The sequence below is a fragment of the Pelmatolapia mariae genome, linkage group LG13 (genome assembly GCF_036321145.2).
Source record: "Pelmatolapia mariae isolate MD_Pm_ZW linkage group LG13, Pm_UMD_F_2, whole genome shotgun sequence".
Classification (NCBI taxonomy): Eukaryota; Metazoa; Chordata; class Actinopteri; order Cichliformes; family Cichlidae; genus Pelmatolapia; species Pelmatolapia mariae.
Window position 1 is genome coordinate 14,613,396 of NC_086238.1, and position 16,571 is coordinate 14,629,966.

Here is a 16,571-nt window from a genome sequence, read left to right on the forward strand (position 1 = left end):
TGGTTTTCTACTAGCGAGATTAGCTTTTACCTCGCTCTTCTCCTGCAATACATCAGAGCGATATTCCGATTGGGCAGCATCACAGCAGGTCCTTCCAGGGAACACTGTATCTGCTGCTTCTGAAAAAATACACAGGAGATTGAGCTGTGTACTGATTCACACTCGCATTATGATATTCTGTGACAAGGGCATCTGCCAAAACATCAATTGCATACTGTGTGATGCTTAGGGACACACCCTCCCAGTGCAGAGTATCCCTCTTCTTCTGTGATCACTGAAGGGGATTTGACACCAGAGCTGCGGGCTCCCAGGGTGGCAGCTGTCTAACACCGTATCCTGATTAATATCTACATTCAGAACAATTCACACGCTCTGCCAAGCACATGCCACATCTCCGACAGGGCTGCTGTGCATAAAGAACTGGATACACTGTTGCTGATAAAGTGCTACTTACTCATATTACTGTTCAACCAGCTCCTTTTAATGACGCCAATAATATATCATTTTTCATGCAACACCTTGACAGCCTCTTCTGTCTGGCATCTCCAAAGGAGTGGCCAGATGCGCACACATTTGATATCTCTCTGTCTTCACAGCGCATGTATGCATACAGCAGGATAATGTTGGTGTATAAGTGATCTACAGAGGTCGAGCTTTGAAAAACACTATTATGCAAGCTATCTGTGGTCCAAGGTCAGCTCTAGATCATCCCGCATCTTACTGGAGTCTTGTCCCACAGCAGTCTCTGTCAGTTGTTGAATGACATGAATCAGGTAAACTTACTTATTGCCGAGCTTTATTACTCTTACTTCCGGAAACCACGGAAAGCCATCGCTACCAGCAGAGCTTATCGCCCAGCAGGACTCGGATTAGATCATACTGCACCAAATTGAATCCTCCCCCCTGCTTCTTGAAACCACAGAGGAATACACAAGCTCCGTGATGCTGCAGCTCATCTGATCTGTAATAGGAGGATGCTTTGGGACCATGCTTGTACTGGGTAGCCAGTCTCACACAGCTGAATGTCAGCGTAATCCATCTGTCTATGTGATACCTGTTTTTCTGACTTCTTAGAAAGAAAAGTAACAAAACTATCCATAAAGATAAAAAATCCAATTCTCTCATATGTAAATATTGTGTGAATGCTGACGTTTAGCAAAAATTTCCTTCATTTCTTGCGAGAAAATCTTTTAAAGACTGACACAAAGGATTCTAATTATTTGCTGGAAACACAGATGCAGGTGGGAAAATATTCTCTTGAACAGCGTAGAAAGCTGCCACTGATTATTCTGCACCAAGTTTTCATGGTGAAAGTTAATGAAAGAGGTTGTTGCTCAGCTACATGAAGTCAGATGAAACGGATGTCTCTTACCTACCAGCTCCTGTTCATTGGCACCATGCAGGCTGTTGATGGAGGGCAGCTGCTGCAGAGTGACCCATATCCAAGGTTGCATGATTACATGCTGGAGCTGCCTTTGTTCCTCATTTTATTTTTTCCTCCTCTGAGAGAACAATCCATGTTTAAAATTAGCAGCTGTTTAAAATTAGTTAAATTCTTGTCACCAGATTTGATAGGATTGTTTTACCTGTACCACCTTTTGGTTGAAAGCAAGTAAAGCAAAGTTTGTGCACTGTGTAAAATGTAATAAAAACTGAATGCAATGATTTGCAAATCTGATAAACCCATATTTTATTCACAATAGGGTATGGGAAACATATTGAATGGTTAAAGTGAGAAATTTTCCTTCTTTATGAGAAATATTACCTCATTTTGAATTTGATAGCAGCTAGATATCTCAAGTGAGCGGGGCTGGGGGGCCAACAAAAGGCTGGAAATGTTCTCTTGAGTAGTAAAAAATCAGCTGGAGAAAAAATTTGTAGTTAATTAGATTTTTTTCAACAGGTCAGTAACATGATTGGCTTTTATAAGAGCATCTTAAGGAGGCAGAGTTTCTCCAATCTATAAAAACCTATATCTACAATAATAATAATTCTGAATAATATACATCGGTAAAGTAAATAATTAAAACTAAGGGTTAAAGCCGAACATCAACATTGGATGCTCATGATCACAGTCCCTCAAGCACCGCATTAAAAATTGACATGATTTTGTCACAGAAATCAATACATGGGTTTAGGAGCAAATCCATAAATCGTTGTTCGCCATTGTTAAACACAGTTGTTTGTGCTATCCATAAACACAGGTTAAAGCTTTGTCATACAGAAAAGAAGTCGTATATGAACACGATCCAGAAATGCTGCCATTTTCTCCGGGTTGGCTTGCACATCTGAAAAACACTTAACAATACAGGTTTTAGAGACATGCATGTCTGTCAATATATGCTCCCATCCAGGCCATGTCTTATTCAAGGAAGGCCTTACACATTTTATCAAGCGGATTCTCAGACTATATACTGCATCTATTACAACAGCGTGGCTTCACAGCAGAAGAGTCCAGCAGCTGGACTGTGCTGCCTGCAGCCCAGATCTTTCATCAGTTTAAAACATTTGGCACATCATGAAATGAAAAATTCAGCAAAGAAGACCCAGGACTGTTGAGCAGCTGGAATCTTGAATCAGACAAAATGAGACTGCCATCAAATCCAAAATAACCTCACTTCACGTCATTACCTCCTGGGGTCTTTTTTTTTTTTTACATTTTACATTAATCCAACTTTTTTGGAATTGGAGACATGCATGTTGGGAAATTAATAATGTACAATGTTTGACATGTAGCATTTAAAAGATATTTTTTTAAGTAAAGGGGTGTGAGGATTAATCCTAATTTCAAATTAAATAGGTTAATTGCACTTGTAATAGAGCCAGATTACAACATAAATCTGTGTTCTATGTCATCACAGTAAATAATGAAGATAATGCTCGCTGCAAGCCGTTGTACCCTAACTTAAAGGCAGGTGGAAACATCTAGCTTGTTGGTAAGAAAATACTTTGTTTCAATTTTAGATTATTCTTCTGTTTCCACTCTGAACCTATCTAAGCTATCTGGCTGTCAAATGTAGCATTATACTTTGGGAAGTATGTTTATTGTTACACAAAATAGCTGTTACATATTAAGCTACAATTGGCTGTTTTTTTCATGCAGCTTTAAGCGTACGACCCAATAAAATCTAACTATTCCTTAGTGGCCCATAGAAATCAATACCAGCTTTGAAATTGACTCCTTTAATTATTACTTGAGAACAAAGCCCCCCTTCCATACCTCATAATAAATAAATGATGGAGGAAAACATGAGGAAGTTTCTCTTACACCTGACAGAATACACAATGTTTCCTCTGAAGTTAGGATTCTCTGATCCCTGACTTCTAATGTTTTTTTCCTTCTTTTGAGAGAGCGCACAAAAGTAGACGGATATATCCAAACATCCAAACACTCGACGCCTCAGCTGGATGTTTATCTTTTATACCCGTGCACCTTTATTTTTCCACCATTCTACCGTCATTAATTATGCAACATGCAATCATGTAAAATGTGATTTGTATGAAAGAGAAAAGCCCCCCCCCCAACAAAATCTAGGTTCACACCATCAGCCTCAGTGAGACTTGTGGTATGTGCAGACTTTTGCATTTCACACATAATCTTTGAGTGCTTTTATTCTCCGCTAGAAATAGCCTTTTGCTGCACATTGCCCATAGGCAGGTTAAGGTTAATCATCTCTAGTTTCCTCTTCTCTCTATGCGCGCTCATCTTTTTTTTTTTTCTTTCTTTTTTTTATCCTCAAGCATTCTGCAGTGACATTAGCGGCTGCTAATGTGTTTGACATTTTGTTTTAATAGATTTAATTTATGGTTGGGGAAACAATACATAGAGTAAACCAATAAATCAAACGGTAAATGAATACTCTCTTTAACCCCATGGCAATGACTGGAATGCACCCAGACAGGAGGAAAAAAAATTAGAGTAAATTATTGTTTTAAAAGTAGCTGTGAGATTAATGAAACATTAAGAGCACTGTGCTGGCTTAAGAGGTCACTGCCCACATTTAATAGGTTATTCAATCATACCCAGCTGGAACTCTGTGTGTGTTCATTTCTCCCTTTGCTGAATACAGTGTCATGCACCTTGCATGCCAACAGACTGCCACTAGCAGAGATGGTTTAACTAATGGAAAAAAAGGGGCTTTTTTGGAAACCGGAGGCCTATTGAACGTGATCGTAGCTCACAGCCGGGAACAACGCCGATGACCTTCAAGCATCACGTCTACTCTTTTTGCCAACATGTTGCTGTTATTTTCCTATAGTCTGCTACTTTCTGCTGACAGCCTTATGGAATTTTGCCATTTTTGTTTTTCTTGCACTCTTTCACTGCGGATTATGCCATTCAAGTCTTCTCTCTACATCCTATTTTAAATGAAGTGTGTTCTGAGAGAAAACAGGATTTCACACTTACTGTCAGTCTTTCTCTTTACTGATCCCACCGTATTTATATTTTCAATTACTTTTATTTTTTTCACCGTTCATCTTTCTGGTGTGCTGACATTGATGATAACACATTGTGTCTGTTTATGAGTCTAAGTAGGGCATGAAAGACTTTGCTAACCAAGAAAAGAAAAGTTGCTCAGTTAAAGGCCAGTTATTGACATAGTAAAAGCAACTAAGAGATTACAAATATTAATAAAAAATGTACCAGTCTGGAAAATGCATGTAAAGATTATCTCATCTTTACATGCATTTGATATTTTCGTTGACCTGCTATCTAACAACTGTATGACTTAATCTGACTAAAGGTGGTCATTAAGTTGTTGTGGGGATAAGAAATAGTCTCTATTAAAACACATGTACAGTTTTCTGAAAAAGGTTTTTCCTCCACTTCCTGATTTCTTATTTTAAGTTTAAGATCTTCAGAGATTTTTGAACATTCGACAAAGACAACCCAAGTAAATACAAAATGCAGTTTTTAAATGATGATTTGATTTATTAATGTGAAAAGTACACTAATGCCACGTTTGACTGATGTTCTTGTTTATAGCAGCTGTAGCAGGAAGTAAACCGTCCAAATAGTTGAGCTTTTGTCTCGCCAGTCTACAGAATATTTTGCCAAAAAATCTTGGACATCCTCAAGATGTTTTTTGGCAAATGAGCCTTTGTGTCCTTTTTTAGTCAGCAGTGGTTTTCACCTCTCCCATGGATTTCATTTTTTGCCTGGTCTTGTTCATATTGTTGAATCATGAACTCTGACCTTAATTGGGGTGTTAGGCCTGCGTTCTTTTATGACTTCCTGGATGAGTCATTAATGTGCTCTAGCAGTAATTTTGCTAGGTAATTTTGGTTGGTAGGTGAACCTTCCCACTCCTGGGAAGTGAGTTGCTTTTTGAGATCTTTCAGCCCATCTCACTATTATTTAAATGATTTCATGATTTAGCAGATCTGACAGTTATCAGTCCTAGGTGTGGCTAGTGAGAATGAACTCTTCTGTCCAACAATGTGGTTAATCACAGTTTTTGTACACACAGTTGTCATAGCAGCTTGTGTCAACATATTTAAAGCTGATTGTGTTATCATCATCAAAGAAAATACAGGTATGAACACATTGACACAATGTTACCTAGCTATAGAGCCATACACTATAGGTAAGTAGGTATAGAGCCCGAGACCTCATAGCCTGACACTATAGAACTCTACCTCTCTAATCAAGAGATGAACTCCAGACTTGTGACATTAAAGCTGAGTAAGCTTAGTCGTCTTCTTTCATCTTGCCTTTTTAGTGGAATCCCTCTTGGCAAAGGCTTAAACTGCATCATACCTTTTAGTGGGGTTAAATCAAACACCTTTTTAATAATTCTCACTTCATTTCATGCTCACTCAGCTCTCAGTTCATCATCCACCATCAGCGTGCGCAGAGCCACTTCAGACTCATATATGCAAGCTGTCATGAGGCATACTGCCAGCATGTCACAAGTACAGGGTGGTTTGCATCACTTCTTGAGGACACTCCGATAATTAAAGAGGCAAGAGGGATTTAATAAATGTTTTGGCTCTGCTGCAGTTGATACAGTGACCTGTCTGCAAAATGATCCCCGGCTATATGACAACTCTGACAGCTCATGATTATAGCTGGATATGTGAAGTAAGAAGATGGTATAACACTAATCTGGCTGAATAACAGCAGTGTGTCACTGAGCATGCCAACAGCTGTAAGCCTGGTTGATCTGAAGGCAAACCTACAGCCACACCTCCCTAAGCCCTCAACGATGCATGATGTGTTGCTCATGTTGTCAGCTGTTGCAGTTTGCGGATGGCCAAGTTTACACAACATCTCTTTTCGCTAGTTTCTTGATAAAAAAAAAATAACTTCATTCTTTGATTCATTTCCATTGGAGCATTAACACAGCCTTGCCATTGTGCATCCGCTTAGAAAAAAAGCTTTATCCTTGTCTACCCTGCACAACCCTTTGAAGCCATTAGCAACAAAAGCTAATGAAAGGTCAAGCCCGGCCTGTCTGTTCAATATATTTTGAATAATCTTGGTTGCTCCATTACCTCTCAACAAGTCTTACAGATACCTGAAGTAAACCCACCCCCTGCTGTGCTTTTCCTTCATCTATGGCCCCCATCAACCTGCCCTGTTGCAAATTACCAAACAAATGAACCCTTTCGCTGGAGACAAATGAGGAAAAATAGTCTTTGAAGAGGACCATTTATTCAAATCCCACCTGACAGTGCAAAATCTCTGATCCCATTTCTCTCCTTGAGCGCATGTGGCACAAAGAAGTCAGGCAAAGAGAAGTAGAATCACATCAGGCACTTCTCCGGCTTTTAAATGACATTTTCCTATGCGCCAGTGCTAATATCTTCAAGAGGCAAGCTCATATATCCATACTGAAGGATGCAGGCAGAATTAAGAGAAGAGATGCAATCAAATAAAGCCCGAAGAAAGAAAAGCATCAAAGTCTTCAAAGTCGCTTTGCACTGTTTATTAACACTGCACGGCAAAGTAAGTAAGTCTTAGCCAGGCTGTTTCTTTTCTTCCACTAAAACTCATGTATCAAGGTCACATATAAAATCTTTGCTTCTTTGTTCAGTTTTTATTTTATTTATTTACTTTTTTGTGCATCTCCTCTCGAGAAATCTCTGGTGAAAGCGAATGATTTGTGACTAAATAACTAGAACATTAACTGTTGTCCTTGTAAATAAAACAGCAAAGACTTTATGATGGTCTGGATATGAGACTGAACTATAAGTCTTGCTCTGGGATGAGACGTAGAGGAGAGAGTTATTCTGGCAGCTTTTACGCAACTGCAATCCTTCAAAAGTTAACCCCCCTGAGTTTACCTCCATTGCTTCACAAGCACACCCCTGCAATGCTGCCATGAAGCTAGACACACTTTAAGGTCATTTTCCCCATGTCTAATTTTACCCTTGGGTACGCTCGAGTAGAGCTCATAAGAGCAGCCATCATTTTAAACACTTGTTTCAGGCGCTATTTCTTTCTCAGTTTATGTGCCTTCATTCTGAGATGATGGAGTGCTAATGAACAGACAGGCAGATGCATTTTGACTGAGGTCCTTTTGGGGTTTTCTCAATGGCCTTGGGTCTGGGACATTACTTTATCTGAACTCCACTTGAGTTCAGGCACACTGTAGCCGGGCAGGGGCACAGTCAGGCACATGGGTAACAAATGAGCTGCATCACTGTGTTAAAGGCAGTCTAGTGGACTGTGTAAGATCCCATCAGGTGGCTATTTGATAGACAGTGCTGAGACTAAAGGTGAAATAAAGAGCTACTGTAAATGCTAATAGCTTTAGACAAAACATGGTTGTGTCAGCACTGTGCTAAATTTAGTGTTAACCTTTGACTTAATGGTCAACTCTCTGCACCATAAAAGTATTGAGCATTACGAGCTGTAAGAGTGGCTCCAACAGATCAGAAGAGTCCTAGTAAATTTTAAATACTGCGCAGAGCTCCCAGAATTTAGGAACACAAACATACCACAGTCATGGAGGGTGAGGGGGAATTTAAGCTAGCATTTTTCTTCATATTATAATTTTTATATAAGCAAATTAAAAGAGAATTATGGCTGCATGTCCTGATCCCAAAAAATGAAGGCCAACAATTATTTTATTATTTCTTTGGGGCATTTTAATTCATTTATGTAATTTTTTTTTTCACTTAGTTTCATTTTTGGGGGGGGGCTGTTGTAGCCCTCCATAGAAAGATTTCCATTAATGTCAAAGTAAATGAGTAGCTCACTTAACCCACTTATTTTACTTTTTCAGTGATGAAAGACAGATTGTGGTCAGTTAATTGAGAGCTTTCCAATGTAAAGTCGCTGTGTGAGCTCAGCCTGTGGGGAGCCAATCAACAGATCCTGGCAAGAGGAAATAACAAAGCCCAGAGCTGGAGGTGTTAGATCACACAAGGAAGAACAGCGCGCCATGATACTTTTATCACATGGCTCACTCCTGATGTAGCAGTCTGAGGCTGCCTCCCTCCCGAACCCTTCCGACTCTGTCAGCTCACTGTAGAGCCAGCCGAGGTCTCATATAAAACTCTAGAGTGCCATATCAAGACCTCTATCCTCCATCAACCTGCTATGTCATCTACACTTTCAACTTTTCTGACCCTGAACAAAGGATAGATAGCACATATGAAAGTAACTCACCGTTAATGCCCGTGCGATGGTTTGCTTGGGACGAGCCGTGTCAACCAGTGGCTTTTGCCCACAAGGCGAGAGCATTCTTCACACCTGTCTGCAAGGATAAGTGGGCTTGTCACAAGCAGAGCTAATCTGTTGCAACGCTCAGTCACACTCAATCCCCCAGTTGTACTCTCTGCTTGTCCTTGAATGTCGGATAGCATTGGAAGCATACTTGGGCCGCTGATCAGTCTAACCATGCTGGAAAACATGTCAATGAAGAGGAGCAGCATCTTTGCGTCTGATAGACAGCTTGGGGAACTTTTGCCCTTTGCAGTTTACACTTTTTTGTGCCCTTTAGTCCAATATTTTCCTAAAATAGACATACCTGATAGAGGTTGATCACGAGCAAATAGAACACCATTCGAAGTCATTGTTTGTCTGAGAATTCAACTGTCACTCAAGAGGAGATATGGGAGTAATCAAAAAGTGCTTTATTTCCAAAGCCATCGACAATGAGTAAAGGCACAAGAGAGAGAACAATGATGAGAGCTAGCAGAGACATAAGGAGAGCTGTATTATAGCTTGGATAGCATTCAGAAAATGAAGTGGGTTTGCTGATGTGCTATCACTCTCATATTCACAGGAGGATCCCTGATAGTAGGATGCTTTCAGTGTTATAAAACACCGACATCACTGTGTAACAATAGTAAAAGAAATATGTAGAAGAAGAACAAGAATAGTTTGCAGATAGGTCAATGCAAAGTAAATCCACCCCCCAACCCCCATTTTATTGTTAGGCTTGTTCAACAGCATCGATAATAATCCTATTTAGAGTTACTGCGTACGATTGGTTTCTCCTTCACTGAATTCTTTTTCAGTGAGAACAAGAAGTGTCCTATTTGCTAATGCTCACAGAAGTACATTGTCTGTCATTAAATAAGGGTCTGATAAGATAGGAAGAGGTGATAATGACAAACTTCAACACAATAAAACTCTGCTATCCTTTTTATTTTCCTTTTGATGTAAAATCGTTGCTCTGCGCTGTATTCTTGAATAGGAAGAGTTACTTATGTGGAAATATTTCTGTGAAGGATTGAAATTATGAAGACACAGTGTTGCAGTTTCTGTTTTAGAATAACATTTCTTTCTAAAGTTGGTTTGATTGTATTTAAGCTAATGCATGCATTTTATTTCTTAAACCAAAATATAAAAAAATAAATAAGTGAAGACAGTAAGACAACAAAGTAGGACATGAAGGACAGCACACGTATGATCAATTTCAAACTCTTCTCGAATTTATTATACAGTGGTCCCTCATTTATTCGTTCTAAAAATTACATTCTAAAAATAACCTGCACTAGGTGAAATCCGCGAAGTAGCCAAGTTTATTTTTTACAATTATTGTAGATGTTTTAAGGCTGTAAAACCCCTCACTACACACTTTATACAGTTTTCTCAGACAGGCATGAACATTTTCACACTTTTCTCTCTTGTTTAAACACTCTCAAAGTTCAAACCTTCGTAGAAAAATAAGTCCAGTATTATAGAATGAAACCAAAGATCAAACCATGTGACGTAGATGTCTCTGTGTCAATCAGGACACAGAAAACAATGCGCAAGTTAAAAAAAAAACAAAAAACAAAAAAACGAAGCATGCAAAATTGCACAAAAGAAATCCGCAAAACAGCGAGGCCGTGAAAAGTGAACCGCGTTATAGCGAGGGACCACTGTATTTAAATCTTTTTTAAGAATTGTGCTTGCCAAAGAATTGAATATCTCGTGATGTTCTGATCAATACTGCCATTGCTATTCATGTGAGCATAAATGGCAACTAATATAAGCATCTCTAATGTTTCAATGTATAATTACTTCTCATTAGAAAGTATCAGTATATCATCTTTAAATGACATTGTGAGCTCTTCATCTAATAGTTACAGTGACACGTAAAATATGAATAAAAGACCGCAAAATAAACATATAAAAACATCAGTGAGAAGCACACTTCTACTTTTCTGCTTACATGTTTGTACCCCGGGACATTGCGCAGACCGCTCCCTTTCTGACTGCTCTGAAAAGCTCACGATGGACCTGCAGATCGGAAAAAGTTACTGTTGTTCTGAAACACTCTCTGTATTTTGTAGTGTTTTGGAAAGATCTGAGAACTTGAATGATCCACTTTTGTTTGTAGCGAGGACTTACCCCAGTTCTGAATCAGCTGCAGCTGTCTGTTCCACTTTTAGAGGGACCTTTTCAGAAGTTTGAAATGCACACTTGCCCTGTGCTGCTTTTACTTTATTGCCTTTATTACCTTTGAAATTTAAATGTGAGGTTATACAATAGCGACAATGAAAACCTACAGTAGGAACAAATGTGAACTGACTACTTTACCATTTGCATTACGTAACAAACTGGCCCTTATATCAACACATATGATTCTGTGTGTTACAGCATAGTCACTGCATCATTTCATAAGTGCTGCAAGAAGCAGCAACAAAGTGGAAAATCTGCAAAGCTTGCTGAAAAAACCCCAAAAAACTGCAATGTCAACACAGAGGAGCCATTTGAGCCCTTCATCTCCACAAGTCTATGTTTGTTTCTGTTATTGTTAGTTTGTCCACTGGAAATACAAACAGAAACTTAACATCTTCTCATCAAGATCACTACGATCTAAACACAGCTGTAAATCCCTGAGATATTTTCTCCCGATCCAGTCTAAACAGAGTGCTTTCATTTCCAAATGTTAGTGTTGAGTGTTTGGATTTCACAATTGCAACAAAGAGGGGCTTAACCAGAAATGATGACTGCTACAAAAACACACAGAGAGATGTGCCAGGAGGACTGAATGATATCGGGGAGGGGGGGACTGACGTGTTTTCAAAATAGCACCACCAAAGAAGTCGAGACAGCCTTTGGCAAAAATCTGCTGATTCAATTGAAGAATTGTTTCTTTCTGAAAGATTTATTTTCAGAGACTGTGAGACAGTCATGCTGCTCGGATGAATGCTGAATGTTGGAAGTATGGCTTGTTCATTCATGACTATGCTGTAAAGCATGTAATGAGTTGTGAGCTTCCCTGCAATTGATTAACACATTAGTCGTCTTGTCAGTATTACTGACATTTGAATTTAGAAATAGACCACTGTCTTTTTTTTCTATATATCCATCCATCCATTCGCTTAACCACTTATCCAACTGTTGTTATGGGCGAAGTGGCGCCTGTCTTAGTTATCGTAGCTTATAAAAAAATTCCCATATTCCCAGTATAACATTTAGATTAGTCCTCTATAGGCAGAGGAGAAGGTTAGAAAGGTCAAGTGCTATATTTAAGTCTACAAAACATCCCTGGCTCTTTTGAAGGTTCTTCTTAGGGTTGCATTTCATTGTAACTTCTTTGGTAATTTTGTGACTGTCAGACCATGTAAAGTGTTGCCTTTAAAATATGCTCGGGGTATTTGTGTCTTATTTAACAGTCAGAGTCGTTTTTGAAGTCTTTCGGCCATCACAATGGGATATTAAAAGCTTAAAGTGTCAGATCCTGCTGCAGAAAGACCTTCGCTGGGACCCCTTATCTTTGCCATTATATGCCATTTCATTCTATTGTGCTCTATTCATTGTCTGACTGCACGCTTTTCTATTTGATGGGAAAGCCATTTAAGCCAGCATGTACTTTGAAAATCGTCAGTCTTGATGTCTATTATATTAGATAGAAAATATGCATGCTCTCATTCATTACACCAATACGGTCAAAGTAATGATGAAACGTAAAACACGGTGAGCTTTTTTGTAGTAATCTTGTTTTATTGTCTTGCAGCCAATCCCACTGGTGCTGGACCAAAGGGTTACCCAGGAACACAGGAGGTCTTCCGGGAGTCGAGCAGTACTACGGGGATGGTAGTCGGCATCGTAGCAGCAGCGGCGCTGTGCATTCTCATCCTGCTTTATGCTATGTATAAATACCGGAACAGAGACGAAGGCTCCTACCATGTAGACGAGAGTCGTAACTACATCAGCAACTCGGCACAGTCCAACGGAACCGTGGTCAAAGAGAAACAGGTCAACACAGCGAAAACCTCGAGCAAGAACAAGAAGAACAAGGACAAGGAGTACTATGTGTGATTGTCAAAGCTCTGGTCTTTGTCAGGCCAACGTAAACATTTATCAAAAAGACAAATCAGGACTTGTGTAATATAACAACAAATACAAACATTATTTAGTCATTTTCCCCCCATAAGACAATGCTCTGAAAAGCTGAAAAAAAAAACATGGTAAATAAAAAAACTTAAAAAATAAACTTTCTTCAGTCTTAAACACTGGACAGAAAGTACTGAGGTGAAAAGACTGGAGGAAAAATGGGTCTGCCAACAGTTAAAAATGAACTAAATACATATCTAACATGTCAGCAAAACACCATTAACCCATCTGTGACTTGTTCTTTGGCCAGGTTTGTGATCGAACTCCCGTGTTTCTGGAGGAGCACAGATGCACTTTGCAAATGGAGTGACAGCATAGCAGACTTAACGTTTCCATTTACATTGCCTGTGTTTGTGTTGCTGGGACTTTTTCTAGGTAAAATGGCACAATGCATAAATAAATACATACATAAAAATACGCCAAACATTTATGAAGAGGATGAAGAGGAATTAAAAAAAAAAAAAAAATCAATCACATGACGTTTAAGCCAGAGACGAGGAATCAGCCAAAAGTCCTCATGGTAGAGGCAGAGATGGCCTGCAAAGACTATTACCTGGCAGGCAGGGCTGCTGCAGTGCAACGATGAGAACAGATGGCAGCTTCTCTTGAAAGACTTTGGTTTAAAAGAATATGTGAGTTGTGCCAGGAAGAAATCTGGAGGCCTTCGTTTTCACGTTGTGTGAACTCAAAGGAGAGACTTCGCTCAGAATCCTGCAGATGTCTCAACGGTGATCATTCAGGAGCCATGCACGCAAAATTATCTTATTACAGTACATATGTTTATATACAATACAACCACATCTATATGTGCTTTCTGGACTGTGACAAAGTGGTGTTTTATAGCCTGTTGTATAGATGATGCAAACTATAACTGCTCCTCAGCCGTTTTGGAATAAAACCTTTAAAAAAAGGACAAAAAGAAGACATAAATGTTATTAAGTGTTGCTAGACATAGAAGATTTTATGAGGACATCTGCATTTTGTTTTTGTTTTTTCAGTTGGATAATAATTTGAATCTCTCCCTGTTTTTACATGTGTTCCTATATAGTTTTTATACAAATTCCAACCTGGACCAGTAATAGCCTAACCTGAAACCTGCACAAGCTGTTGATAGCGGAGAGGTGTGACAACTTGTGTGGCTCTCTTTTAAGGATCCTGGTAGAATCACTGCCTTCCTGCTCAATCCTGACTTACATGAGTGAGAATGAAGACCAAGAATACGAGTGATGATGATGATGGATGATGCCAATGATAAAGATAAATTAACTTGCTGTGTGTGTGTTTTCCAAGTGGTATTATAAGATTGTCCAGTGTGCGCTTGGGCTGACACAAAACCCAGAGGAGAATAGCTCAAATAAGTCTCCATTTCAACTGTTCTGTGTTTGTTCTGTCATTCTGTCAGTCAATTCTGCTTTCCAGAGACCTGTACTTGGAATGAGTATGAGGAAAAATGACCATGAACTATAAATGATGATCATAAATTCTCTCTGTTTGCTCCTCTTTTTATTTCTTCAAGTGTTTCATGTTCAGTTGAACTTCTTCTTGTACTCCACATCAAAATGAGTCATAAAAACGAGGGTTTTTTTTTTTTTTGGGGGGGGGAATCAAATGAATAAAATATGACTGAAGTGAACTTAAAACCAGACTATGGATAAAATGTGTCAGAGCTACATGCAGGTATTATGACTTTCATTTTGTCATCAGGCAAGCACTCTTTACATCATTAAATAAGTGCTACACCGATTGGACTCCTAGAACACTGTCTGACTCATGACGGACGGCCTTTTAAAACTTTTGTTCCTCTTATCTTGATCCTTGTCAAATGTGGGGAGGGGGCGACATTACTCACAATCCAACTCAGGTGTGTTATATTAGGAGTCACTAATGTCGCTAGATTCAAGCAGAAATGACTCAGTGGCTATTTGATCTAGTAAGCTCCCTTCTATCTAAATATGCACTGATTGTTTTTCAGTTTGACATTTGCAGTCAACTCTGAGTCAAGGGCATCCATTGCTTGAAAAATGAACCAATGCAGAAGTACTAAAAATGCAGCTCCTAGGATCTAGGTTTCTACATTATATTGCCAAAATTATATTGCCTTCACGCGCATATGAACTTGAGTGACAACCCATCCTAATCTGTAGGGTTTAATATGATGTTAGCCCACCCTCTGCAGCTATAACAGCTTTAACTCTTCTGGGCATGCTTTCCAAAAGGTTTAGGAGTGTGTTTACGAGAATTTTTGACCATTCTTCTTGAAACACATTTTTGAGGTCAGACACAAGAAGACCTGGCTCACAGTCTCTGCTCTAATTAATCCCAGAGGTGTTTTGCCGGGTTGAGGTCAGGACTGTGCAGGCTAGTCAAGTTCTTCCACACCAAACTTGCTAATCCTCGTCTTTATGGACCTTGCTTTGTCCACTGGTGTGCAGTCATGTTGGAACAGGAAGGGGGCCATCCCCAAACTTTCATGCTCCCTCAAAGTTGGGAGCATGAACTAGAACTAACGGGCCGAGCCCAACTCCTGAAAGCAACCCCACACCACAATCCCCCCTCCACCAAACTTTAGAGTGCAGTCAGACAAGTACTGTTTTACTGTTTTAGTACCTGCTCGGCTGAGGTTCCAAGCAAGCTGAGTGGATCTACAATTGTGACATCAACAGAATGCATGCCACTGATTGGCCAGTAAATAGCATCGCTTGATGAGTCCTTCTCACAAATCACATTTTTTTAAACCTAGCAGTGAGAAAAATTACAGCACAAAAACCATCACTGAGTTTCTTTGTCATACCGGTCCGAGTATGACAAAGCCATAGAACGAGCAGCAGGTAGACCTTCCCCTCGATGTCTTCCATTATTGTGTTGTGTTTGTGTCACATACAAATTACATCCTGGACTTTTATAGAGGTTGTACTCAATAGTAATGGAAAATGACAGAAACCGAGTAGAGTCAAGCTGGGTAAGTGCTAGTGGAAAAGAAACTTAGGACCTCCCCAGTTCAAGTCACTAAGCTTGACCTCTGGTGCCTTCTGAAGCGATGTGCTTACAAATATTATGACCTCTTGTGTAGTTAGATGTACTAGCAGTGCTTTCTAACACTTCATTTGTTGTCAGACTTGTTGCAGAAAGTGTCACCACGCCCATCTTGAAATGCTGCTTAGCACTTATTTTGAAGAGTTATCTAAATTAACTTTAGACTCGATGTTCATCAAGGCATAAAATGAACTGCATGTATAGAATCACCAACATTTAAAAAAGTTGCTCACTTTTCAACAAAATAAAGTTTAAAATGTAATACATTTATATTTTTTGCATTGTAGAAGCCTTGCTTCCTCCACCACAGCTATAACGGTGGTGGAGTATATATTATAGTTCAGGATTATGTGAGTGACACATCTCTCTCTTTTAATATCTCTCATGTTACTTAGTAATAATAGTCTTTGGCAGATATGCAGGTTTTTTTTCCACATTTGACTTGTCACATTTTTCTCAGTATGCAGCCGTATGTCTACAAGACTCTAAACAGATTTTGTTATGTAAAATTGGTGGAACTACTCTTCAAGCAGGAGGCTATTTGTGCATTACATGACTGATAGTAAATGATGAAAAAGAACCTGTGAATGTGACACATTTGTGCTTGCAGGTTTTAAAAAGCTGAATAGTAAAATAGACCTGAAAAAAGTCAGATGTGATCCCTGAAAAGATGTTGAACCCACACTATTTGCTGCTTTTAAACAGACCTGAACTACTTTAGTTATCTGTGTATAAACCGCGCATTGCTCAT

The 16,571-nt window shown here is 39.2% G+C and overlaps 1 protein-coding gene across 32 annotated transcripts in view; it reads left to right on the top strand.

Annotated features, from left to right (window-relative positions):
• Positions 1 to 13,373, top strand: part of LOC134639848 (neurexin-1a) — a 253,513-nt gene extending 240,140 nt beyond the window's left edge. For all 32 annotated transcript variants that reach the window (XM_063491308.1, XM_063491307.1, XM_063491310.1 and 29 more), the window contains one exon: positions 12,408 to 13,373. In XM_063491308.1, coding sequence (XP_063347378.1) covers positions 12,408 to 12,712 — 305 coding nt within the window. In that variant the 3' untranslated portion in view covers positions 12,713 to 13,373. The remainder of the gene's footprint in view (positions 1 to 12,407) is intronic.
• Positions 13,374 to 16,571: the final 3,198 nt, after the last annotated feature.